Genomic DNA, 25,470 nt, shown 5'->3' on the forward strand with positions numbered 1-25,470 from the left:
GATGGTTTTGCTCTCAGATGACACAGTAAAAATGGACAAAGCATAGATAAGAACAAATCTGTTGCTAGCAGTTATGTAGATGACGTGAGGTGGTTTTTTGAATCGATACATCAATGACAGCCGCATGCATCTTGTCGTGCCGTTCTGCATCATCTTACAATCTCTTGCTGATCATCAAACGTGCTTTATTCTTTTCGGGACCGATAAGACTGAGAGATCAGTGCGGTTCCGTGCTCTATATTTGAGTGATCTCCGAAATACAGACGACCTAGACCCGATTAATGATGTATGAGCAAAATGCGTTTGATCAGCCCAAAGTCGACATCAAGGTGTCTCAAAGGAACGACCCTTTTCCTTCCGTGTACTCATACTTGACACCCTAAGATTCATCTAGAATGCATCCTATATTCCAATACGATGTAATGATCTTCTCACCCTCGAACGTGTTTTACACCAAGTGCAAGTGCAGATGCGAGTATAATCTGCCACAGCGTTATCGGAGGTTTTTACGCTATCAACCACTCCCGGCTAAACCAACGTAAATTCTTAGCAAACGATCAAAGCGGTCTCTAAGTTTGTGATAGTAACATCGTATCTCAACGACAGACCAAATCCAGATCTTACTTGCTGATACACTAGACCATCACTTTGTAACACGACACAGTCTACTCCTGATACTTGTGCCTACTTCCCCACAGGATACCTCGGATTGCGTATCACCTACAACGAAAGTGAAGAAAAAAGAGTATATATAACCCCCTTACATCCCTCATCTCTTCTCTCTTTCTCTCTTTCTCTCTTTCTCTCTTTCTCCACACCAATTGATCTCGTAGACTTCAGATATACCATCAGTCCTCAAAAGACACCCAAGCAATCCCCACCATCCAACATGTCGTCACCTCACCCTACTACCCTCATCCCATACTCTGAACGAATCAAGTTCCACACCAACCCTACCGCCATCAAGATTCTGGAAATCATGGACAGGAAGAAAACCAACTTGGCTGTGTCGGTTGATGTCAATACTGCTAAAGAGGCTTTGGAGGTGGTTAGAAGAGTAGGTGCGAGTGTATGTATGGTCAAGGTGAGTCTGTTTTCCACCTACTTACATATCTCAATATCAACAATAGACGTACATACATACATGTACCGTTGAAGGGAGGGGAATATGCACTATCTCGTTATACATTAACAACATGCTGATGATATATTGATTCGACTCGCAGACCCACTGTGATATCTTTGAAGACTTCATTCCTGCCTTCACCGAAGAATTGGTCAGACTTTCGAAAGAACTTGATTTCGTCATCTTCGAAGATAGAAAATTCGCTGATATCGGTGAGTTAAAGTTCCCCCTCTTGGCGCTTCACCCTTTGTTCAATTTGCGGTGTCAAGAATCCACTTCTTGGGATTGACATCTCTTCTTGACGATGATGGATGATGGATGATGGGGATCACACGGATCACCCTGTTTTCGCATGGTGCATCCTCTTCTTTATCCTCATCCCCTTAAACCCTGTTGCGCCCTCTCCACTTCTGAATGTCCTTTCCCCTCTGAGATTCTACAATCCACCATACATACCATCTGTTCCTTTGATCCTGTACAGAACTGTGATTCACACACCCTTATCATCATTCGCATTATTGACTTTCTTCCTACTATAGGAAACACCGTCTCTCTCCAATACTCCTCAGGCGTCCACAAAATCGCCTCCTGGGCGGACCTCACCAACGCCCACTCGGTCCCTGGTCCAGGTATAATCGCGGGCTTAGCCAAGATCGGTCAACCTCTTGGACGAGGTTTACTCCTTCTCGCCGAGATGTCTTCAGCTGGATCATTGGCCGTAGGTGGATATACCGAACAAACATTCAAAATGGCTCAAGATGCCGGTCGAGACTTCGTTATTGGTTTCATTGCTCAAAATCGAGTCGATCAAGCAGATAAGGTTAAAGAAGGTGAAGACTATTTGATCATGTCACCAGGAGTTGGATTGGGTCGGAAAGGAGATTCTTTAGGTCAACAATATAGGACTCCTAGAGAGTGCGTGGTGGATTCGGGAGCGGATGTGATCATTGTTGGAAGAGGTATATATGGTGTGGAAGGTGGGGAGCAAGCTGTGAGAGATGAGGCGGAGAGATATAGACAGGAGGGCTGGAAGGCTTATGAAGAGAGGTTGGGAAGAAAGTGAAAAGTCGGGTTGAAAGGACGAGATGAGTGATGATCAAGAGGATGAAGGGTAGAAAAGAAGGTATATATGTAGGAGAACGAAGATGCGGTGGAATCAGAAAGAGAGAAACAGAAGAAAAGCTCCAATGAGTGAAACAGGAAAGTATGTTCGATTGAAACAATTTGATGGATCAGATGAAAGAGAAAGACTGAATTCAACTATGTCCTTGTGAAAATAATACTATACAGGAAAACCATCATCTTCGTCATCATGTCAATAGAGAAATACAGAAAAGAAAAGAAGTCAAATACAATCAAAACCCATGCAAATCATGAAGTTGTGTACGATCGGATATATTATCACATATATACATATAATGACAGCGACTCTTGGTACAAGATGATCTAAATCATGCCCCATAGTTCTTTTACTAACCTTTGCGTCAATTGGGTCTGGGTCCTGAAGGCCTTCTTTCTCCTTCCCTACTCCTTCGTTGACAGACACATGCGCGATCTCCATGCTTCACCTTCCTTGAGCTGTGATTCGGTAGCTATATTTTACTAATCCGAATCAATCTCAATTACATCATCCTCATCATCTCCACCATCAAACATGAAATCATCTTCATCCAACATCGTAGCATCTATAACCTCCTGTCTTGATTTTTCCTTTTCTTTCGCTATTTGAGTTGCAGACTTCTTGAGAGTATTTCCACTTCCTAAATTAGCCCATGGATCAGGTTTCTCCTCTTTCACTTCAGGTTTAGATTCAGGAGGTGGAGAAGGTTGTCTGAATGGTGATTGTGCACCTTTCGGAGGACGATTAGCCAATGTTTGACCACTCCCTCCAAACGGTTGTAAGCTGCCATTGGTCGACTCGGAATTTTCGTCGGACTTCTTAGGCGCTTTGGAAGGATCGAATGGGATGTATTTGAATCCAAAGAAGAATTTCCCTTCGGGTAGAACTAGAGCTGCAGGTATTTTTCGTCCGTCATCTGCTAATGATTCAGGTGTGATTATCCGTGGACCACTGACGATACACCGAAAAGAATCAATTAGCTCATGTTGAAACATACTTTATCAATTGATTGTAAGCATGTTGGTGCACTTACTCATTCCGATTGATCTTACTACTCTGATCAACCTGTTCAATCTTCTTCGCTAATCCTTTCCCTTTCACCTTCTTCCCATTCAGACTCTGTCCCACACCTGTGAAACTCTCTATAGGCGTGGCGTCTCCCGATCCTCCACCTCCTGCTCCGCCCGTTGTACCTCTATTGCTCAAGCTGGTACCAGGTCTGGATGAACCAGCAGATACAGAGTGGGTTTCTGATAAATCGATCTTGAGTTTATCTGCCATGGTCGGGATAGGTGCAGGAGCGAGTCGAGGAGGCTCCACGTACCCCACCGGAGTGGCGAAATCCACTTCGAGATCTGTATCTATCACTGATATACCTGGTGCGTTCTCCGGATATGTCTCCATTATGAGGAATTCGAAAGTGAGGGAGTTGTAAGTGATTTCGATAATGTCGCCTTTGGTGAGGACGGAGTAGAATCGAAGAGCAGATTCGAGCCTAATCACACCATAACAGTGTCAGTCATGCCCAAAGGCTGAAAGAGGAAGAGGATACATACACAGCTTTAGCATCTGAGACTTGTAAGAAATCCGTCGACTGAGCTTGGATCTTGACCATCTTTCCTTTAGGTAATTTCGCACCTGTTAATCGTATCGGATCGCCCTCGGTCAAATCAAGCGTTTTCATCATCTGTAAGAAGGAATATCACATCAACTTAAAGCATTCTATAATTACAGGGTGGTACAGCTGATAGGAGGACTTACCCAAGCGGGAAGATGTACGATCCCTTCCTCAGCTATGAATTCCAGTACACCAGCGTGAGTCTGATGGACAGTGGGATTACGGGGATTGCGAATCTGGAATGTCCATGGTGATGGGATGTCAAGTGCGGCTATGGGTGATATCAAGTACAGCATGTCAATACAGATTACTATGCTGTTCATACCTATTACTTACATAGTTTAGCTAAAGCTGAGGGGGGCATGATGACTACATCACCAGCATATCAATCTCAGCTATGTCTAGACCTCATAGTTGAGACAAAGCTCACTCTTTCCACCATACATCAACTCTGGTCTTTCTCGTCCTCCCATAACAGCCACAGAGTATGCCTTATAGTACTCGTCATATGCTCTATTGAACCTCAACCTAATTAGCTATTTGGTCCATCATAACTCTCTTAATCGCAGCCAACTCACGAAGGAGGTGGTGCTCTGTATGTGTACCTTCCCATCCCACCCATCAGCTGACTCAGTAACGCACTTGGTCCACCCCCGCCCATTCCTCCTGCTGCTCCTCCGAGGACAGGGGGAGTAGCGTAATCGTATTCCTCTACGAGCATCGTGTTTCACGATCAGTAAGTGGCAAGCCGAGATGAGGGTTTGTACGTGGTGTGTACATGGGCTTACCATCTGAATCGTCGTATCCGTGGTTCATCCTGTCGAGTGGATCTAGAAGTAGATAGGTACGAGGGCCTCACAGAACAATTTCTTGAATGATAGATGCAGATGAAGATTGAATGGTAGGTTATAGATGGCAGATACATATACCTACATAATGGCTTAGCTGTCGTTGGAATGGGTCACGTGACTGACGTCAGCACCCACCTCCCCACGCGTGCCACGTTGTTGACAACAATCAAAGTCAAGCCAAGACAGACGAAGGATGGAATGAACTCAAGTGCTTATTTGCTTATTGTTCATCGTATGGGAGGTAGTACGAACCAATATTGACAACGATCCAGAGAGTAGAAGAGCGGGGAAGACTGTCAACAGAAGCTTCTAACGAGAAATATAGAATCGGACTGACCGAGATGTCAAACCCTTATCTACCCAACTCTCCCTCCTCGTCTTCCAACCCGCTCTTCAACCCCTACTCCGCATCCTCTTCTTCTACTTCTACTTCCAAGCTTGACCAGCCAATCACAAGATCCCGAACTTTATTCTACCTCTCAGTGAGAGATTCCTCTACGACGTACTCTAGCAAAATCAGAAAATCGAATAGACAATATGGAGATACGGTTGATATAGGTGATGATGAAGAGCAGATTGGTTTGATTGGTGGTTCGGGCAGTGGGATGAGTGGTGGTAAAGGATTACCTCCCAGATGGTGAGTGTGCTCATCAATCGATATAATTTAGGTATGAGTATGATTCATTATTGCGCTGATACTTTGGTTTACGCTTATAGGGTTGATCTGAGTGATGAAGTTGAGGAGATCCTTTCTAGAGCTAAAATAAAGAGTCAGTTCAATCCTATTCCATACTCGTATCTGGAGTATCGCAGCTGATAGTAATGACTAGTCTCAACTCTCGATAAACTTCATGCCAAACATGTCTTACCTGGATTTACAGATAGGTCAGCTGAAGAAAGGGAGATTGAACGACAGACTGCAGATATAACCAGGGTGAGTGAGACGCTTCACGAGATCGTCAAATCAGTCAATAAACAATAAATGCTGATAAATACGTGATATATGTAGGACTTCAGAAGATGTACTTCTCTGATATCATCTGTCAACCCTGGGCCCAGAGCAGCAAGAGTAGAAATCATGACTGCGAAGAATGTGCAAAGGGGTTTGGCTCAGAAGGTACAGGAATTATCGGGAGTGTTTAGGAAGAAACAGCGAGTGTACATACAAAGTGAGTTCAAAATAAGGGGTATCTCTGATCTCATGAGCTGATATCATCTTTACGATGCGTCGTAGAGCTGCAAGGTCATGCGATCAAGAATAAGGATTTGATGGTAGCTTCTGGTGCTATAACGCTCAAGGGAACAGACTTGCTGGATGAGTTGCAGGAAGACGAAGAAGCCGTGAGCTCCCCAGAACTTCACCACTGCTGTACATGGACAGAAGCTGACCTATAGCATGATGAGCAGACACAAAATCAACTGCAATCTCAATCTCAAGCACAATCCACCTCAGCAATCGATATAGATATTCAGCAACGTACTAACGAGATCACCCAGATCGCCTCGTCCATCTCGGAACTGGCAGACTTATTCAGAGATCTGGGTAATCTGGTGGTCGAGCAGGGTACGGTGCTGGATAGTGTTGAGTATAACGTGCAGATGACTGCTAGGGAGTTGAAAGGGGCTGAAGAGGAGTTGAAAGTCGCTCAGAGGTAAGTCTAGCTGAACATGGGGCAATCTTCTGGCGATAGTGAGTTGACAACATGTCGGAATGTGCTGCATAGGTACCAAGCAAATACAGGCAGACGCAAATGTATATTGTTCTTGGTACTTTGTATAATGGGCTTGCTCATCATTTTAGTCTACAAACCACGCTCTCATACCTCTTCAACATCTCCTGAACCTGCGCAATCTTCACTACCGATCGAACTTCCCCTCAGCTCCAGCATAATTGATGATGATACCGATTTAGAAGTGACACCATCGCATAAATCGGTGATATACGCTACGCCTACGATAACCGAGGAAGAAACACCTTCGTCGAGACCTCATAGACCGTTACCTAAACCGCCTCCATTGTTCACGCCGGTTGATCAGGTAGATGATTGGTAGGAGTAGGAGTATGCATCTATCATTGTATGTCCATCATCTGATCGTACGTTGTCTATCTCATTCAAAGCATCATCTATCGCAAGATACGACCGTGCGTCATCGTCATTATCTCATCATCTGACAAAGGAAGGGCAGGTGGTCTGTGCGCTGGATGAGGTGACTGGACTTGGTACCATATAAGATATAAATAGGAGCAAGAGATACGCGATTGATTTTAACTCATCCATCTATCCTCACAACTCACTTTCTTTCTTTCTTCGTTCTCTTCTTTTCTCTTCTTTCACTTATATACTGGCATTCCACCTGTCACAATTCGAGTAATCCTATTGCATCCTACCCTCCGCCGTATTTTATATCACACTCTTGTTGAAAAGGTCGTCAGACCTTTTTGAAGAGTTACGATATACTCATATATTTACTTCTGTGTAGTCGCTTCTCTGTATATTACACATTTTTCTCTTCTCCCCTAACTCGCATAAGGGAAGATACACTTTCGTGATGTCCACTCCTACTACTACTGATACGAACGAGACCCCTTTACCGTCTCCACTTTCCAATTCCCCTCCCTCACCTTCATTCGACAAGCGATCTATCAGCACTACTGATGTCAAGAAAGAAGAAGGTAATCAAGGTGATCAAGAAGAACAAGAAGAAACTCCAAGAATACCTGAACATGAGTTGAGAATATATGGGTTGAACGCTGCTGGTAAGCTGCCCCACGCTTTAGTAATGACTGAAGAATAGCTCACTGAATCTTCCTCTCTGTGACGCAGTGACTGCTGAGAATCTGGTCAACTTCTTCTCGACTACCAGTAAGTCATAATCCATCACTATATCTCAATCGCGATCCAATCCTGTTTGGCAAGATCAAAATATCGATGAATTCAATCTCACATACGCTGACAAATTCCACTTCACAGCCCGAGTATTGGGCGTTCTTCTCCACCCTCAATCCACCTCTTCTACCACCCTTCAATGGGCACAGCTTTGGGTCGGATCTCAAGCAGAGGTCGAACGATGTATGGATCTCAAACAACATCTCGCTCCGAGTGGAATGTGAGTTTCTTCATTAAATTCAGGCATAATGGAGCTGACGAGATGCTATAGTACTTTGTCCAAAGCACCTTCTTCCGCTCCGCCACCCTCTAATCAAGGTCTTATGACTCCCGAGCTCAGCAGTAGTAACCTTGCCATCGATATTCGTGCTCCGCTCACGCCACCGTCACTTTCCAGAGGTCTACGACTTGATAGCTCAGGATTGGGATACAGACATATCGATCCTCAAGGTCCTCTTCCGAGGAACCTTTATGTGATGGGACTACCACTCGATCTGACACAGTATGTGTAATCATTTAGATGCCATGCTAATAGGCATAAGCTGACTTCTGGATTAACGCAGAGTACAATTCAAATCCCTCTTCTCCCAATTCGGTATGGTCGAACATTCCACTTTACTGTCACAACTTGATGGAATGGGTAGAAGAAGGTGCGTTGTCAGCTGTGTCGGTAAACATGATGTTTGTCAGCTGATGTCTCCATCAGAGGATTCATTCTCATGTCAACTCATAGAGAAGCGGTAGAAGCGATGTCAAGAATGAATGGAAACTGGCTGGAGTAAGTAAAATCAACCATGTATCGGCCTGTGCCAATGACTGTTCTCAGAGGCTTCAAGATCGACGTTTCTTGGGCGCTTGTGCAAAGAGACTCGAAGAATTTCGGATCCAGTGAGTCGATTAAAAGTCATTCTTGGGTTGACGAAAAGATGCTTTTGGTGCTTTGCACAATCGAGTCATTCACCCACCCTCTGTACCGACCAGAAGAGAGTTATCAGACGATTCTGCTGTGCTGGTCGAGAACTTGGTACGCATTCTCCTCGTCATATGCGATTCAAGCTGACACATCGCCACTCAACAGGATCCAGCATACTTCCCAAACGCAGGTGCAGTCCGAGAAATCTTCAGTACTTTCGGTCCTGTTCAACGAGTCACCATCATCTCAGTAACACCGTTCCAAGCGGTCATCAACTTCGAACATGAAGTATCTGCTACTGCCCTGATCAACGCGAATGGTCTCTCTCTTGGTGGTCGACCGGTAGTCACTCGAAGATATACCAAACCTCCCTTCGCCATTGCTTCTCCTAGTCGAGAAGCTACTTCGCCAGGCAGACTCACATTCGATCCTTTCGGCACAGACATTACCAATCGACTTGCCAATCTTCAGGTCAATGGCCCGATCGAATCTTCCAACGCAACTTCCCTCAATGCCAACTCGGCTCCATTCGTACCTCTGCCATATTCTAACGCGAGATGGCTATCTTCTTCATCAACTAACGGGAATCATATGATTTCCCAAGTCGAAAGCCCCAAAACGATCCACGATGAATCTTCCGACAGCCTCAGCCTGACCAACAGTCGTTCAGAAAGCACGAGAAATTCTGGCTCAGCATTTCTCAACGGTCATGGTAGATCTGAACAATCTGGACCAAAAATCCAGAACGAGAATATCGCGCCGATCGGTCATTACCCACATGCTTGGCCTTTGCCCTCGGAATCTACCTTGGTTCCGGCCAAATCACGCTGGACCAGTGCTCCGAAGTAATGTGAGTATGGTCTACTGGGTGTCTTTCACTGACATAGCTGACATAGCAATATACCCTGCAGTCACAATCTTGCTTCCACCTTGACCCTTGGAAATTTCCTTTCGATACTTTTTCTCTACAATTGCAAAAGTAAATCTTCCAAGAGGTGCCCGTTTGCAAGGCTATCCTTTTTCTTTGGTTCGGTTGGGTCTCCGCACAACACTCGTCTACTGTGGATACATCCTTTCTCCTTATGATCGAAATGACGACAACATCACAAACAATCTGTGAATATCAGAGCAAAAATTTCGGCATTCATCGACTTTTCTCTTTTCTCAACATTGGCGATACCTGATCTTCTTCTCTCTGGGATACCCCCGATCTCATCCTGACCCCATTTGTTAATCGACCTTCATCCATACTTGATCCACAATCGCGACTTCCTTCAAACTCATTCCTGTGATTGTATGCTTTCATTCATTCTCTCATCATACCTCCATTCCCTCGCATTCTGGCATATGTGCTATATCTCTCTTATACCGTCCTTCACCTACCATCGTTTATTTTTATGCCATATATTGTTGTTCGATTGTGCATACTCACTCTTACTGTACTTTTAAGCAAGTGTATATAAGTGTTCAGTTCGATTTTCGATTTATTCCATATGTCAAATTGTGTATAAATCATATAACAGTCATTCAATCAATCATGCATTAAGTATAAAGCGATATTGAAAGATGAGGTCTCTGATCAAGCTATCGTGCATTCGTGGGACATAAAGTGCTGTGAAAAATTGTCAATCGCAAGTATTTTCGGTATATATTTACTTTATGGCGGAGTCATTACGATCATATCGGATACATGCTAGATGAGAGAAAGTATACGGGGTATTTGAATGTAAGAATATCGAATAAAGACTATCGACCAAACTAGATCATCATCAACAAAGCCGATATCAGCTATCATCCAACCCAAGCACATCGCCATGTAAAGTGTAAAGTACAGAGACATGAGACTTACCAATCTTTCGCTCACCCAACCACTCCAACCACCCTTCGATCCCTCATCCTCCAACTCATCCCAACTATAATCGTTTCCTCCTCCACTTGTAGTACTATTGACCTTCTGTATGGGTTGAGGGGGTTGACGAGTCTTCACTATACTTTTACCTTCCTGTACTCTGATTGGTGTCCCAGCTCCTGTTCCGGTTGATTGATTGGTTGAGGAGTTGGGTACGACCGTCAAACCATTACTCGAATTTTCATTCTGCACTTTAAACCCAATCATATACCTCCCTTGGATGATATCACCATGTCTCCTGAGCGCGTAGGAGGCAGATACGGGATTGGTATATTGGATGATATACCAGTTTGAACATTCTGGACCTGGTTGGTAGGATTGGATAGTCCCGAATTGAGACAAGTATGGTTGGAGAGATGCGAGGATGGGGAGTGGAGGGCCGAATACGTGGAGGGAGGTTGTAGAGGTGGTGGGGAGGAGGGTGGGGGGTGTAGGAAGACTAAACAAGGAAACAGGTAATTAAAAAAGTAGTCTTGAAAACTAAAGAAAGTACAATACCCACTCAACAGGGTTACCCGATTCGTTTCCCCTATACTGCGATTGACCATTAAAGTTCTCACTGACTGAATCTCGCAAACTGGCCGTAGGAGGCATATCTTCATCTATCGCCATACCCCCTCCGCCTCCGCCGAGGATGGACGAACCGAGTTGGGAGTTTTGATGCAGGAGCGAACGTCGATGATGTCTTGGCGAATCTCTAGAGTAGCGAAGAAAAGATAGTTGTCAGCTGATGTAGGTCAATAGTATGATTCAGATGATGATATCAAATCGAAATGAGATCGAGGGGGGTCCATATGAATGAAATGACCATAACAAATTCACCAAAAACAGGTATTGGGTCGATAAAAAAGATTACTGTTAAAACTGACCTTTCAACTCTCTCCCTTACACCAGGACTTCTTCTACCTTCATTCGGACTACCCACCCCACCCACCCCCATTGACTGACCCATTGAAGCGGTCGCAGAGTTAGGAGACATGGTATTTTGAGGTGAAGTCCCCAAAGCTAATTTACCTGCTGGAGAATTAGCAAAAGAAGGTAAGAATTTGATCGAATCGGCCATTTTCAAATCTTCAGAATCCAGCTCGTCTCCCACATTGTTGGATGCGAATCGGGTCGATCGAGAGATGGAGTTTTGATGGTGGGCTTGGAACTGTGAGGGTCGCTGGGGCGTGTGGAATGGTTGAGTATTGGGATTGGAATTAAGGTTGGAAGTTGAGGAGGTTGAGGAAGTCCACCAGTCGTTTGACATTGTGAGATTGTCTCTTTCCTATTTGTAGGTTTCTAGAAGTAGGCAAAGATTCGGTGTCCTCTTGACTTGATGATCTCGACCTGGTATGGATATGGTGTCGATGTTGACAGATGTTGGATGTCGGATGGTGGACGTTGGTTGTTGATTGACTGAATTTGAGCAAAGGCGAAGATGACGGAATCAAATCCAAGTCATTACGCGTAGTTGGTGATCTCCACCATATCCTCCATATACACGAGGAAAAACAAAAACATACTGTACACCATCTTGCTTCATTCCTCTTCCGCAACATCATCACCGACTGTCATCCAACCTCAACTGAAGAGTCAACAGTCCAGGTATGAGTAGCCCTACTCAGCATACACAGACACAGACTTCTGTCAATGTAAGTATGGCTAGCACTCGTTTCCGTCATTGCCGAATGTTCATCTTACTTACCCTTTCTCGCAGAACGGCTCACCCTCATCGATATCCGCCAGACAACCCGATCAAGTGAACTTACGATCATCCGTGTCGTCCACAGTCAAAGTCGTCCAACTGGTGAATATGCTAGCTAACGGTTACGAACCAGATCCCGTACCCCACAAGCAGCCAGAACAAGTGGTTCAAACCACCGTAACCGAGCAGGTCGTTGAAGATGGGAATACGACGATGATGAGTATCGAAGAAAATGAAGTTGTTGGTGAACTTTCACAATCTCAAGAGGCAGATCAAGACCAAGATGATGATATGAATGGAAATCCCGATGAGGAAGAAGAAGACGATGAAGAAGGCGAAGGCGAGGGGAGTGAGGATGACGAGGAAGATGATGATGATGAGGACGACGAGGAGGACGATGACGAGGAAGATAGTGGTGAAGAGAGTGAAGATCTGGGTGGATCTCCCGTAAGCGCCTCTCTTCTTCGTTAGGGAATACCCATCATATCTAGCTGACATCGTCTTCGTACGGTGAATAGGAAATCGTCGCTATTGATGGACCGAACGGACCTTCCAGACTCTCTTTACCGCCCGTCATAAAGCCTGAACCAGGTACGCCCGGAGCTGGTCCGTCCACTTTACCTGGTGATACTACCGCTCCAGGCGAAGCTGGACCATCAACTTCCGGAGAAGGAGCAGAGGGAGAAACGAATGTCTTGGTACCTAAAAAGAAGAAACGGGCTAAACTCCGCTCACCATCTGAAGAAGAAGATTTACCTCCTCCACCACCACCTATGAAGACTATAAGACTCGAAAGAGCAATGTTACCCGAGGGGGAAACGTTGGAATGGAATATCTTAGATGACGCAAGGGAGAATGGGATGGTAGCTGAAATCTGGGGTGTGGCAGAAGGTGAAGGCGAACCTGAAGATTTACCTATATCTATACCTACAGAGAATCGAAATGGAATGGAAATTGATGGTATACCCCAACCGTCAATACCACCGAATGGACATGAGGTGCTTCCTGGTGAAGCTCCTGCTGGACCCTCATCTGGACCATTATTTGGATTAGGATTTGGAGAAGAAGATCCAGAAGAGATCGCTAGGAGGTTGGAAGAGAAATACGGTGATGATAATAAGAAAAGTAAAAAATCAAAGGTGAGTCGAAACCCTATCACGTAGATGAAATATGTCGCCATACTGATGTGATGTTTTGTTATATGAGTAGAAAAGGAAACCGGTCGAGACATACGATCTGGAAGATGAATTCATTGACGACTCGGAGATATTGATTGATGCGCCTACTCATTTCGCTAGACCGAAGAAAGAAGGTTTCTTCGTTCATTCTGGTCCACTCGAATTGATGGAAGAGTACGCACGATCATAATCAAGGAGATGGACGGGATGCTGATGCTGACATGTACGTTTCGTTTGCATTTGTAGATCACCTGTCAAGCCCAAAGCACGACCCGCCAAACCGAAACCCCGACATTCCAACCCTGCTCCACCGCCTAAAGAACCTCGCGCATCCCTCTCGGCGGTACTTCGCGCTCGTAAACAGCGAGGATACAATTTCAGGGGATCTCAAGCTGTACCAATAAGCATCGATGATGATTCTGATGGAGAGAGGAACGGTGGACCATCAAGGAGTAGAGACACTCGTGGTCAGTACATCCACTCAGCTAGTAATCTCTTTCGTTGTGGACCTGTAGCTGATTTAACGTGTTGTATCAGCGGGATCGTTATCCCCTCCACCGCCTGTCAAGGACGAAACGCAAGATGCATTGCTGTCGGAGATACAGTCTGTACATATTGATAGACTGAGATACAAGAATGCGTCGAGGGAAGAAAGGGTGAGTGTTATTTGTAAGCAATAAGAAGTGCAGCGACTGATTGTCCGCGTAGTACCTCCCACCATGGTCTGAATTTCCTGATGACTTGCGTAAGAGGTTATGGATACTTCGGTCAGAAAGTGAAAAACGTACGTATATACCATATTCACCATCTTCGTCTCATCCTCCCAGTATGGTATGGCACTTTGCTGATTGGTGTTTATTGGTAGAACAATGGGATGCGATTAACAAGAGTAGATTCCCTGAGAACCTCAAACCATTCCTCCAAGCTGCTGGAGAAGCGGCATACGAACATGATATATTTGGGCTGGGCGATAGAGAAGGTGTAGATAAGAGTTTTTGGCACGCTATAACTAGTGCTTTGCCTTATAATGAATATACCATGAAGGTGAGTCGAGCTAAATTTTTGCTACTTCTCAGCGAGAGTGAAGGTCCATAAGCTTATAAGTGAAATAGAAATTATGTACGAAATTGTGTTATCCTGGTTATTGGAGATGGTTACATGATTGTGAAGATGAAGCTATCCGACAATTTGGGGAGATGGTTGATAAAGATAGAGAAGAGGTAGTGAGCAAGTATGAGGAAAGTCATAGAAAATGGGAAGAGGAAGTGAGAGAATGGGGTGAGTGATAGTACCTCATTTGACATGTTGGAATGTGTGGACTTATGGTTGAAATCCGAAATAGATGAAGCACATCCATCGACTCAGACGAATGTAAGTGTCAGCTTGACTTGGCTGAACGTTTCGAAGCAATATATGCTAATAAGTGTATTCAACATACTTGTAGGGAGCTGGACCATCTTCCAATCCCGCTGCACCAATGGCATTAAACAACCTCGTCGATCCTCCCAATGGCTCAAATGGACCTAATGGCACGCCCAATCCAAGTTCTACACCTAAATCAGATGATGTTCGACCTCCCGAACCGCCCAAACGATTCGGTTGGAATTCCGATATGAGGGATGTGTTTGTTCAGCTGGTAGAAAATATGTATAACATGGTTGATCTCACTACGAAAGCTGGGTGAGTGAACGATCACACACTTGTCAATGTGATTGTGATTGTGATTGTGACGGTGACTAATTGGACTGGAAATGAATTTAGAGATTGGAATATACCGGGTGCTAAGACGGGTAAGGAGTTTAGTGAAGCCTCGATCAAACAAAAATTATACAAGAGGGTGAGTCGAGTGTCAAGCAGAAAAAAGAAGATTGGTGAAAATGAAAATGACATGCCAAAATGAAAATGTGATGTGACGTTTTTAGATTGTCGATCTGTTCCCTGAAGGATATATGAATACCGGTGTTTTATCAAGAGAAAGTGAGTTTTTGATCCACTCTCTTTTGGAGCATAAGTAGTAGAAATGGAACTAACGTTTTGTCGTAGTGTCCAAGATCAATAAAGTGAAAAAAGCCAAACAGAATGAAGGTGAAAACGAGAATTAGAGGCCATTGTAAATAGCGCAAACATTCCGACTCAGAATGAGTGAGATGGGTCTTGATCTGTAGAGATGGAACCATGAGCAGGTAGTTGGTAGAACGTCGGGAATGTGTTGAAGATTGTATCGGAAGAGAAATTATGTCCTTGATTTGAGGTTGAGGTTGCATGAGGATTTTCAAACGCATATGATGTACGAAAGAAGATGTATATAATGTATCATCGATGTACATGTGATGTACTTTAGGACACCTAGCTGCTGTGCCATCAAATCATCACAAATTGATACTTGACGTTGAACTCGGCGTTACGCATCTTGTTTCTGTCAGTACGATTGTCGAGATTCTTATCAGCAGATCTCAAAAAAGGATAGAGATCAGAGATATGACAAGTTGACAAGTTGATAAGTCGATACATTATAACAATACAACAGTAGTACAAAATCCTTTTCCATGCCATACAGTACTCATACCTATCTACCACCTCTCGAAGGACCCATACCCCTATATCCCATAGGTTTACTACTCTTCCTAGCTTGATCCTCTTTCATCAACCTTTCAACTTCGCTCATCGTCTTCTTTCCTCCTTGTCCATCTTCCCTCGATTCGGTTTTGGGTTGTTTGGCAGATTTGAAAACATTCATCGGAACAGGTCTCTTCAAGGGGTTGACCGTTATTGGCTTGGTAGAAGAGGAAGTGGAGAATGTAGTAAAGCCTGAAGGTTTCGTTGATACTTGTACTTCTACTTTCTTCTCTTCTCCATTTGTATTGTCTTTATCTCCATCTCCACTGTCTTGTCGCTGGAGTGGAGTGTTGTTGCCAAATAAATTCAAGCTAATCTTTTCACCTTCTTTCTTTTCCAATCCTTTCGATTGATCCCCTTGGCCGTTGGCTTCAAGTTGTAATTTCGCACGGGATATCTGTTCTTCTAACATTTTACGTTCTCTTTCTTCGCCATCCATCGTAGCTCGATCTTTCTTTTGTGCAGCGGCCTAATCATATCGATCAATTGTATGACATCAGCTTCATATCTTGATTCCATCCGATTCAACATCTGACAGACATAGACCAAAGGATCATAGCCATTTGTGCGGACTGACTCACCTGCCTAGCCAGCGTTTCAGGCCTCGTATCAACCCAAGTAATCCACAACCCTTTGTCATCCTCATCCACATGAACGATTCCTTCTTTCCCCAACGTCTGTATAAAACCACTTAATGTAACCCATCTAGTTGAATTCATGTGGATATGATGTTTATCTTGGATATATTCATTATACACTGCATTGGCTCTTACTCTATTAGTTTGATGTCGTGTTCGCAGCAGAAGGAGGAATTCAGATTGGAATTGTTGAGAGAAATCGTTAATGGCTGCTCCAGCTTTGGGACCTAACAGAAGGATTTTACGCATGTGAGGTTCGGACCGACAATGCGCCTGTTCATGATGACACGATCAGCTCCGAACGAACCCCTTCAACCCAATCTCGTGGTAGGGGAATACGAAGCGAAAGGCAAAAGAAGGTAAGTAAGTAGAAAGTAAAGTAGACACTCACCTGAAATCCATTCTCGTCTCTACATTGCTTCTCACATACTTGACAGTACCATCTCAATCTACCGAGGCCTGTAAGGATTGGAATGTCAGTCAGCTTGTGAGTCAATGCGAGTATATGCCTGGGATTGGATCGATACAACAGAACTGGGCGACATCTTAAAGCCCATGATGGAATCATATGGCGACTGAGGAGAAGAAGAGGGATCCTACTCACCCTTCGCCTTGATAGCATTTCCTATAGCTTTCGCTGAGCCTGCTTCTGCTTTACCCATATTGTGGTGAGTCTAGATGTAGATGTTGATGAGTACGTTTGAATGACTTGAAGGAGAAAAAGTGAAGACAGCGAAAGTTGAGATTCAACAGCTTCTTTGCGAGTAAGGTGGCAACGTTTCGTATTGACGGGTGGAAGGAATCAAATTGGACTGCGCTGAGCAGATTACCGACGGAACTGACACACGTACACCAAGACCACTCACTCCGCACACGAACATTCGAGCATCAAAGAAACCAATGTTGAAATGCTATCAACTCTCTTCTCAACACGACTCAAGGCTACACTCACACCCACAATGTCAGGCTTATCAGACGATACGCTGAGGAAGGTGAGCTCTTAACTTACTCGCTGGCTTAAGAGTAATTGAGCTAACTCCTATCATTGGTGGTAGATCCTCACTCAAATTCAACAGCAGGTATGTCATTCCCGTTCATACCCAGCGCGAAGGCGAGACATCGATGCATGATTGATCTTCTGGACATCCTGTGTACTCTGAAGACTGTCAACAAATCACTTGAAGTCTCTTTACGACATTGACATACTGACCCAAGATACGAATTTAGGCAATCCAATCCCAAAAACAACTGTCCATCGTCCGAGCTCAAATCCAATCGAAAGAGAAAGAAAAGAAGATATTATCGTTGACTGTGAGGGAACTCGATACTGTCCCTAGAGATGGAGTGATGTACAAGGGCGTAGGGAAGATGTGAGTGATGCTCCAGCTTCACAACACGATACACGATATCTGTGGTGTGTTTGCAACAAGATTAGATGGATTGAGAGTGGGAAGAAGCGGACTTGGTAAGACCGATTGATCAGGAGTGAACGATGGACATTGGAATCTAAAATTCAACCCCGTTCTCTATCTTTGGCCTGGTATAGATATGTACTACACTCAACGATCTTTTGCTAATCACTAAATCCCCGAATACAGGTTCATACAGCAAGATCGAAAAGAGGTGGATTCAGAACATTCAACTCAAGAGAAACAGCTGAATGATGAATTGAGTAATTTAACGAAGAAGGTGAGTTCGATCTCCATCGATCACATGGTACATCGCATTGTATGAGACCAACAATCGATACTCAACTTCCTGCCCTACCTTTAAGAAGAGAAACGGATGTAGATCAATACTGATTTAACCTTGTGCGGATAGTCGAAATACCTCGAAAAGCAATTCGACGAAGCTAATTCGCAGTTGAAGGATATCGTGAGTATCGCCAAATCAATACTTTCAGCGTTTGCCTCGCTCGACAGTATGAACACATTCTGCGGTCTTTTATTGGTTGATCCGCTTTTCCTCCTGTTTTCTCGTAAAACAGCTAGCAGAAAGGGATAGGAAGTAGCTGATCATCACTTACATTTCACTTTTACAGTTTCACAGTCAACAGCGTCAAGCTGCTTAATCTTTTCACCATGGTCTATCAGTCTTGGTAAAGACTAAATCCACTTGACCGAAAGGAAGATGAACGGGCGGAATCTTATTAGATACATTTATACTGTAACAAATACCATAATGAAACACTACCAACATACATCATCGTTTCACATCAGCCAAGGAACATCTCACATCTCACGTCTCACATCTCACGTCTCACATCTCACGTTGTACATTGTACAGACCAGATTCCGGGGTGCATCGTACTGTAATTTTCTCTGATATATCGAAGTATGTTAAGGTCGATATGCATTACCATCCATACTCGGTGGTCAGGGCATCATATATCATTCTCAATCATCATGATCGATCCATCCAGTAGACAACTCGAAATGCAACTGATCGTATGACCGAGAAGTTTACATCGAGCAATATTGAAAAGAACATGCACAAGATTCATGCTTTTTTGGTTCCACTCCTACTCTATTTCAAATTATACATCCCACTTCCACATCTCTTCGCAATATGGTTCATCCCTCCTAATCATTCGACCTGTCATTTGAGAAACATACACTCAGCTGCGAGAATCTTCACAATGAACACATACGAATCGTTGACTCACTGTATCCATCATCGCACAATGAGTTTCATATCGAAATCGAATTGCTTATCCGAGTCTCATGACTATATCGCACATATCCAGTTAGCATATATCTCCGAAAAAAAACAGACTCGAACAGGTCACAATATGACCGTTGTATGTTTCCTAGCATTGTTGTTCGTATACAAAGCACGTTAACTCACTAGCATTAATCAAATCCCCTTTCTCAGCTTTCAAAGCTTCCTTTGCTTTCTCCTCTGTACATCCAGTTTGGGCTACAACGAGGTTTACATCTTCGTCGGAGATCTTGACATCGCCATCTTCACCGGTGGTAGGAGCAGTGGTGGTGGTGGAAGGTTTGTCGGTGTCCTCGAGGGCTGGTGCTCTTTTATGTCATCGGATCAGAGTATCGAGATGATGTTCATTGATAGAGGTGATTGTGATTTATTGATAAGATAGTAGAAAGAAAAACACGGTCAGTATTTATTCTTATCATATGTCATCTTGTATACTATCCACTCCCACCCTCCCTCCCTTGTATAAACTTTGCCCACCCTCCCGCCCTTGTAGAAACACCGCCCCCATCCCACCCCGAACTGCCGTTGCAAAAATAAACTCACTCATCACCCCCCATCAAATCCTCCAAACTCTTCGGTACCCCCTCCTTGAAACCCCCTTGCGCGTGCGCCTTCTGCGCAGCTTGACTGCTGGCCGCCAATTGAGCTTGAGCTTGCAATTGTGCCGCCGATGTTGGATCCTCCAACTTGGCCTCTCCGAATACTATGTAACAATCTGATCCAGGTGCCTTGTACACCTCAGGTTGAGCGACCACCATCAAAACTCCCTTGGGTCTTCGAAGGGTGACTCGTTGAATACCTTGTACTCTCTTCAAACCGAGACCTTCCAAGGCCTTCCTTGCCTTTCGTTCAGGTCGGGATTGGATGTCGACCTGGGTGGACTCGGTGTCGTCGATGGTGAGGTTTTCGATTGACATTTTGTATTGTATGCGTGTGGGGTAGGTTTAGATGGATGGAATATCAACGAATACAAGTCGAGTTGAGTGCAAGTCGAAGAGGAAAGGGTCGAACTTGACAGATACCAGCGGGGCAACGACAGTGACTCATGGCGTGAGGGATGTGGCAGTTTTGTCTGATCCCCCAGCATGACGTGGGATTAACACACCACGGTGATATGGTGATATCTCCCGGCGGGCGGTCATGGTCGGTGAGTTACATAAGCGGACATCGGTCTTGGCTTTTGGTTAGTAATCCGGTCAAGCGAGCGAGCGAGCGGTGTTGTGGTGCGGTTCGTCGGAACAAGCCTAATTAAAAATCGTATCATCATTCATCATTCGCGTCTAAAATCAAAGTGGAGAACAGACCAACAGAGTGGGAGTATGTATGATGATGCATCTGGCCGAGACACTGACACCCAGACACGATATCAGACCGAAGGTGACTCATCTCTCATCCTTCTTGTGATTTCTATACATGTATCTTCCGAACAGCATATGCTATATTCTGATATATACATAGATAGACATCCCATCCTTCCGTATCTTTCATCTTGTATCTCTACATCTCACCTGCCATCTTCACACAATCTATAGCCACTATGTCATTCTTCAGTAGATCGAACAAGTCAGCTTCTTCATCTTCCTCTTCCCTTGCTAAGCAGGCGAAACCCAATGCTACCTCTGAGATCTTCACTGAGCCAAGTCAAGAGAGCAGCGTGAAGAAAAAATGGGATTACAACGAAGGGCAATTAAAACAGGTGAGTGGAGCAGAGCATAATCGCATATTTCGTACTGATAAGGATCTTTCTTAACTGTTGAATTGGAACAGATCGAAGAATTAAAAGCTGTAAGTCAACCCGACCATTGTTTCATCCTTATTTCATCTGTCCTGTATTGATCTGCATTTTCATAGTTCACATCAACCCTCCTCCTTCCGGAGACAGACCCATATTACCCTTGGGAACTTCGATTCCTCAATGATCCAGGAACACACCCTCGATACATGCGAGCAGCCAAGTGGAAGATGGACGACGCGAAGAAGAGGATTCAGGGGACATTGGAATGGAGGAGGGAGTATAAACCTGAGTTGATCAGTCCGGATGATGTGGGCGTAGAAGCTGAGACGGGTAAAATGTGAGTGAAACTATATATCCAAAAGTGGACTAGGCCAAAAAATGAATGTATCGTTATCATCATCGAATTGATAACTGACCTTGGTCCCTTGCACTCACAGTATCCTAACCGGTTTCGACAACGATGCTCGACCTATCTTGTATATGAGACCGGGACGAGAGAACACGGAGAGAAGTCCAAGGCAAATTCGACATTTGATTTATCATCTGTACGTGACTTTCCTACCATATATTCGACCACCACATGTTATCATCTTTGAGAGACAAGAGCTGATCAAGCAATCGTGATTTTATAGCGAAAGAGCTATCGATTTCATGCCTCCTGGACAAGAACAAGTAGCCATTATCGTAGACGTGAGTTAATTGTTTAAACGGATGACCTCTCACTCAATCCCCAAAAGAATTTCTCAATGAATCGTTATAAGTCAACAAAAGTGACTAATGGTCTTATATCTTACATAGTACAAATCAGCTACTTCTCAATCTAACCCCTCTATCGCCGTCGCAAGACAAGTACTGAACATCTTGCAAAATCACTATGTGGAGAGATTAGGTAGAGGTTTAGTGGTGAACATGCCGTGAGTGCAGCTCAATCTCATAGACAACTGGTCAATTTGGCTGATAAAGTCGATTCCTTTGTCCTTGTATAGCTGGTGGATCAACGCTTTCTTCACTGGTATTTCACCTTTCTTAGATCCCATCACGAGGGATAAGGTGAGTTAAGCCATTCCACATTGATCATCATCGAACAACTATCATCCAAGTGAACGAAAGGAAAGCACCCTTTCACCGATACTTGAAGGCTGATGATTGCCACGATAACAGATCCGATTCAACCCAAAACTCACCGAACTCGTACCAGCCGCGCAATTGGACTCCGAGTTTGGCGGTGATTACGTTTTTGAATTTGATCATAAACCATACTGGAAGACCATTACCGAGTAAGTGCAGCTCTAGTCGTTATCGTCAAGTGTTACAACCTTCCCGGCTTCGATGCGAGATCAATGGGTATCCGTATCATGTGTCATCCAATACATCTTCCTTCTTCCTTTTCGAGCTTGCTCCTCTTCGTTATCCTCAAAGTTCCCATTCTTAACATTGAACGATTTGCAGTCTTGCTAACAAATTCAACGTCAGATTCTGCCACATCGCCTCAGACGGAACGAGAATCGACGATCAAGGCGAGAAGATTTACCCACCTTCAGGGAACGGTATCAAAGCTGCCATCGAGGGGTTACATCCAGTCAAGGGAGCAGTGGCAACCGGTCAAGTCGAGAAAGTAGATGATCTGAGCGTATTGAAACAACCTACTCCTCCTCCCACTTCTACACCTCCCGCCGCGGATGCAGCTGCCAATGGAGCTGCTGTTGTAGCTTCAGGAGAAACAGCCGAGAAAGAAGGAAGTGAGAAAACTCTAACTGAAGAAAACACCACAAACACAAACACAGGTGGAGGATTAGAGGATGGCGTCAAGCGGATGAGTTTGAATAGAGCTCTGACCACTGCACCTGGTGCGCCGGAAGGTGATGCGGTATTTGATCATCCGCCTACGCAAAGTGAGCTGAAGGAAGCTAGACAGAGCTTGGAGGGTAGATAGGGAGAGGAAGGTAAAAGCAGACAGATAGGTATAGCAGAGAAGTATGAAGGAAACACGGATTTCTAGGATTATCACCTTAGTGAATATAAAGACCGTTATTTGCATCATGTATAGTAGTATATTTGATTAGTAATATGATCTTTCGATATTTGCCTTTTTTTTGATATCTCAGATATATAGCTCATATAGAGATTTGCTCGTTGCTCGTTGAGACATGGTTAGGGTATGGTACGGTAGTATAATAATCAATGTATAGATGAATAGTTTGCAAATCATATCAAATGGCAATATCATTTATTTATGATTAAAAACGATGTTTTTCGTTATTTGTCTTCCTTCTCATCTCTGTTAGCCTTGTACCAATACTGTCTAATTGTACATACAGTGTAACCTGAAGGTGTTTATGATACTTGTAATTGATCGATGCCTAAATTGCCAGTCATACATCCTATCCCATCCCGAGGCATCATACCATATTTAATCTTTTTGATTGTAACATGATTTTACTTCTCTATACGATATCATCAATAGTTCGCCCTTCGTTCCTCCCGGTTGAATAGAATTGAATACTGAATGGTCTGAATCACTCTTTCGCACTACCTTCTTCACCCCTGTATCGAAAGTTCAGTATGGATCTTCGGTCAACAAACAGATGAACAGACCAAACCAAACCGACTCACTTGGCATTCAGTAACGAAAGATACAATGTCCAAGCGATACCGCAAGTCGATTGGAACGGTACACGATATTGGATTGGCATCAATTTGAAATTTATAGTTTGGATCAGAGGCCATACTTTCCAATTGGCTATTAAGGCGGCTGCGGATGGAAAAGAAGGTTGCCTTAGTATATGGTAGGACAGAGGAACAAAGAAGGTGGACTTACGATAGTACATCTAAAGTAGAAATCGGCAAATAAAATAAAATCAACATCAACATCAACGTTGATGTCAATGTCAACAAGAAAGTAATGATAGTAAGGTCAACTTACATCCGAGAATTTATCTTGTATCCCTTCTAGGGATTTGCCTTCCATGATACCCATCGATGATATGAATAGTGACATCTAAGTTGGGTATCATCAGTATTTTGATTAAGATCAATTATCATCATCGGATTAAAGAGTCAAGTACTTACACCGAATGGAGCCCTGTAGGAGATAAGATGAGAAATTTTCAGCGTGGTCCAATCCAACGATTGACTCATTTTTCATTTTCTGCTAATCCCAAGCTAAAATCCAAACGCAAGCCCAAATCCAAACCCAACCCCCCGACAGTCGCACTCACATTATCAACTGATCCGCCGCTACCCTCTTTGCCAACCCCAACCCAGCGCCTTTCGACCCTATCCTAACGGGTATAGCTCTTTCGAGTAACCTCATCCAATGTCCTATCAAGGGTCCCATAGCCATACCGTAAATTGCGAATCGGAGGGTACGTTCGGGGTCATATGATGGCGTGGGCGAGGTGGGTGTGGGGTCATGTAACTGTACACAACACGCAATATATAAGCCATCAGCTGTTAAGGGAGAGGATGCGATGTGATCTTTGGGGTAGGGTTGAGGAGCTTACTATTATTGAGGATGTTTGTGCCTGTACCATTACCAACATCAATATCAGCTTTGTGTCTTAAGTCTTGAACGATACGTTGTACTTGTAAAACAGACCCAGGAGTATGACAATGACAATGACCAACTCACCAGAGCATCCGCGATAGTATTCAAAACTCCATTGGTAATGATCAAAGTAGGTATGGGCCTACGATCGAAATTCGAATTGTAATACCTTGCGAAGTTCAACAGAAACCTAGGTGCCATTGTGAACCGTTATGAATCGTTGTGAATCGTTGTGAATCGTTGTGTCTATGTTGACCAGATAAGGAGTAAGGATTGTTCTTATCTCGCACTATAACACTCGAGAGGAGACAAAAGCGGTAGCCGTCGTCGGCGCGTGGGCACTTCGATGTGGATGTGGATGTGGTTGTTGGTGTCGATGGTGAATGGTGTGTATCATCGATTCGATGGACTGAAGCTGTTCAATTCTCGTTATCATCGTATCTCCAATCTCCTAAAATTCCATCGAGCGCAAGACAGGGCGACAACACGTCATAGTCGAAATCTCACTGTGGGGTAAAAGGGTCTGCGTGTCACGTGATACTCCGACCGGCAGCGAGATGATAACGATAAAACCCCTCCAGCTAGCGACCACTGCGGATGATATGATACGAGTATGCATGTGGATAGAGAATGGAGCAGAATGTACCAAGACTCGAGTATCGGCAGGGGAGGCGAATCGTCAGAACGCATCATGAAGCGATAACTCAGATACAGTCTCGTTGGTACCTCAAAGGCACAGACAGGTAGTAGAAAAACAGCAAAGCCTGCTCAAGTCAAACGCACGATCTTTCCGCTTTTCCTTTTTCTATCGATCCAGCTTGCACTCCCTTCTGGGACTCCGTCTGTGATCCATCTGAACACTATCGTTGCCCGCTTGTATTATCGATCGCTGCCATGAGGTCGAAGACGCACGGATTAGC

At 44.2% G+C, this 25,470-nt stretch overlaps 11 protein-coding genes across 11 annotated transcripts; 6 read left to right on the forward strand and 5 right to left on the reverse strand.

The window, feature by feature from the left end:
* Positions 1 to 889: 889 nt before the first annotated feature.
* On the forward strand, positions 890 to 2,189 carry L199_004385 (orotidine 5'-phosphate decarboxylase; the record flags this gene model as incomplete). The annotated part of the gene is made up of 3 exons (XM_064890112.1): positions 890 to 1,084; positions 1,227 to 1,338; positions 1,666 to 2,189. 3 exons carry the CDS (start codon positions 890 to 892, stop codon positions 2,187 to 2,189), a joined length of 831 nt encoding a protein of 276 aa, XP_064746184.1.
* A 539-nt stretch (positions 2,190 to 2,728) lies between these two features.
* L199_004386 (uncharacterized protein) lies at positions 2,729 to 4,680 on the reverse strand (the record flags this gene model as incomplete). Its single annotated transcript, XM_064890113.1, has 8 exons — positions 2,729 to 3,197; positions 3,280 to 3,741; positions 3,803 to 3,933; positions 4,008 to 4,135; positions 4,201 to 4,233; positions 4,295 to 4,377; positions 4,443 to 4,575; positions 4,653 to 4,680. The coding sequence occupies 8 exons, from the start codon at positions 4,678 to 4,680 to the stop codon at positions 2,729 to 2,731; spliced, it is 1,467 nt and encodes a 488-aa protein (XP_064746185.1).
* Positions 4,681 to 5,056: 376 nt separating this feature from the next.
* L199_004387 (uncharacterized protein) lies at positions 5,057 to 6,767 on the forward strand (the record flags this gene model as incomplete). The annotated part of the gene is made up of 7 exons (XM_064890114.1): positions 5,057 to 5,352; positions 5,433 to 5,485; positions 5,546 to 5,649; positions 5,725 to 5,884; positions 5,950 to 6,056; positions 6,123 to 6,367; positions 6,440 to 6,767. The coding sequence occupies 7 exons, from the start codon at positions 5,057 to 5,059 to the stop codon at positions 6,765 to 6,767; spliced, it is 1,293 nt and encodes a 430-aa protein (XP_064746186.1).
* A 498-nt stretch (positions 6,768 to 7,265) lies between these two features.
* L199_004388 (uncharacterized protein) lies at positions 7,266 to 9,365 on the forward strand (the record flags this gene model as incomplete). The annotated part of the gene is made up of 9 exons (XM_064890115.1): positions 7,266 to 7,473; positions 7,541 to 7,579; positions 7,688 to 7,823; positions 7,875 to 8,105; positions 8,167 to 8,253; positions 8,310 to 8,381; positions 8,430 to 8,491; positions 8,557 to 8,627; positions 8,682 to 9,365. The coding sequence occupies 9 exons, from the start codon at positions 7,266 to 7,268 to the stop codon at positions 9,363 to 9,365; spliced, it is 1,590 nt and encodes a 529-aa protein (XP_064746187.1).
* A 909-nt stretch (positions 9,366 to 10,274) lies between these two features.
* L199_004389 (uncharacterized protein) lies at positions 10,275 to 11,677 on the reverse strand (the record flags this gene model as incomplete). The annotated part of the gene is made up of 4 exons (XM_064890116.1): positions 10,275 to 10,304; positions 10,366 to 10,864; positions 10,928 to 11,122; positions 11,295 to 11,677. The coding sequence occupies 4 exons, from the start codon at positions 11,675 to 11,677 to the stop codon at positions 10,275 to 10,277; spliced, it is 1,107 nt and encodes a 368-aa protein (XP_064746188.1).
* Positions 11,678 to 12,017: 340 nt separating this feature from the next.
* Positions 12,018 to 15,395, forward strand: L199_004390 (uncharacterized protein; the record flags this gene model as incomplete). Its single annotated transcript, XM_064890117.1, has 14 exons — positions 12,018 to 12,062; positions 12,128 to 12,562; positions 12,634 to 13,254; positions 13,325 to 13,467; positions 13,540 to 13,760; positions 13,831 to 13,949; positions 14,002 to 14,077; positions 14,159 to 14,337; positions 14,406 to 14,571; positions 14,636 to 14,664; positions 14,738 to 14,973; positions 15,055 to 15,130; positions 15,216 to 15,270; positions 15,337 to 15,395. 14 exons carry the CDS (start codon positions 12,018 to 12,020, stop codon positions 15,393 to 15,395), a joined length of 2,460 nt encoding a protein of 819 aa, XP_064746189.1.
* A 464-nt stretch (positions 15,396 to 15,859) lies between these two features.
* Positions 15,860 to 17,209, reverse strand: L199_004391 (uncharacterized protein; the record flags this gene model as incomplete). Its single annotated transcript, XM_064890118.1, has 4 exons — positions 15,860 to 16,378; positions 16,491 to 16,820; positions 16,939 to 17,006; positions 17,152 to 17,209. 4 exons carry the CDS (start codon positions 17,207 to 17,209, stop codon positions 15,860 to 15,862), a joined length of 975 nt encoding a protein of 324 aa, XP_064746190.1.
* Positions 17,210 to 17,506: 297 nt separating this feature from the next.
* Positions 17,507 to 18,618, forward strand: L199_004392 (uncharacterized protein; the record flags this gene model as incomplete). Its single annotated transcript, XM_064890119.1, has 6 exons — positions 17,507 to 17,539; positions 17,603 to 17,626; positions 17,775 to 17,917; positions 18,146 to 18,236; positions 18,369 to 18,422; positions 18,589 to 18,618. 6 exons carry the CDS (start codon positions 17,507 to 17,509, stop codon positions 18,616 to 18,618), a joined length of 375 nt encoding a protein of 124 aa, XP_064746191.1.
* Positions 18,619 to 19,257: 639 nt separating this feature from the next.
* L199_004393 (uncharacterized protein) lies at positions 19,258 to 20,185 on the reverse strand (the record flags this gene model as incomplete). The annotated part of the gene is made up of 3 exons (XM_064890120.1): positions 19,258 to 19,274; positions 19,395 to 19,576; positions 19,812 to 20,185. 3 exons carry the CDS (start codon positions 20,183 to 20,185, stop codon positions 19,258 to 19,260), a joined length of 573 nt encoding a protein of 190 aa, XP_064746192.1.
* A 620-nt stretch (positions 20,186 to 20,805) lies between these two features.
* On the forward strand, positions 20,806 to 22,936 carry L199_004394 (uncharacterized protein; the record flags this gene model as incomplete). Its single annotated transcript, XM_064890121.1, has 8 exons — positions 20,806 to 20,964; positions 21,120 to 21,340; positions 21,441 to 21,548; positions 21,636 to 21,693; positions 21,802 to 21,917; positions 21,990 to 22,053; positions 22,165 to 22,280; positions 22,477 to 22,936. The coding sequence occupies 8 exons, from the start codon at positions 20,806 to 20,808 to the stop codon at positions 22,934 to 22,936; spliced, it is 1,302 nt and encodes a 433-aa protein (XP_064746193.1).
* A 583-nt stretch (positions 22,937 to 23,519) lies between these two features.
* L199_004395 (uncharacterized protein) lies at positions 23,520 to 24,751 on the reverse strand (the record flags this gene model as incomplete). The annotated part of the gene is made up of 8 exons (XM_064890122.1): positions 23,520 to 23,547; positions 23,617 to 23,755; positions 23,822 to 23,831; positions 23,927 to 24,001; positions 24,073 to 24,085; positions 24,222 to 24,421; positions 24,507 to 24,527; positions 24,635 to 24,751. 8 exons carry the CDS (start codon positions 24,749 to 24,751, stop codon positions 23,520 to 23,522), a joined length of 603 nt encoding a protein of 200 aa, XP_064746194.1.
* Positions 24,752 to 25,470: the final 719 nt, after the last annotated feature.

This window comes from Kwoniella botswanensis, chromosome 1, assembly GCF_036426115.1.
Source record: "Kwoniella botswanensis chromosome 1, complete sequence".
In the NCBI taxonomy this organism is placed as follows: domain Eukaryota; kingdom Fungi; phylum Basidiomycota; class Tremellomycetes; order Tremellales; family Cryptococcaceae; genus Kwoniella; species Kwoniella botswanensis.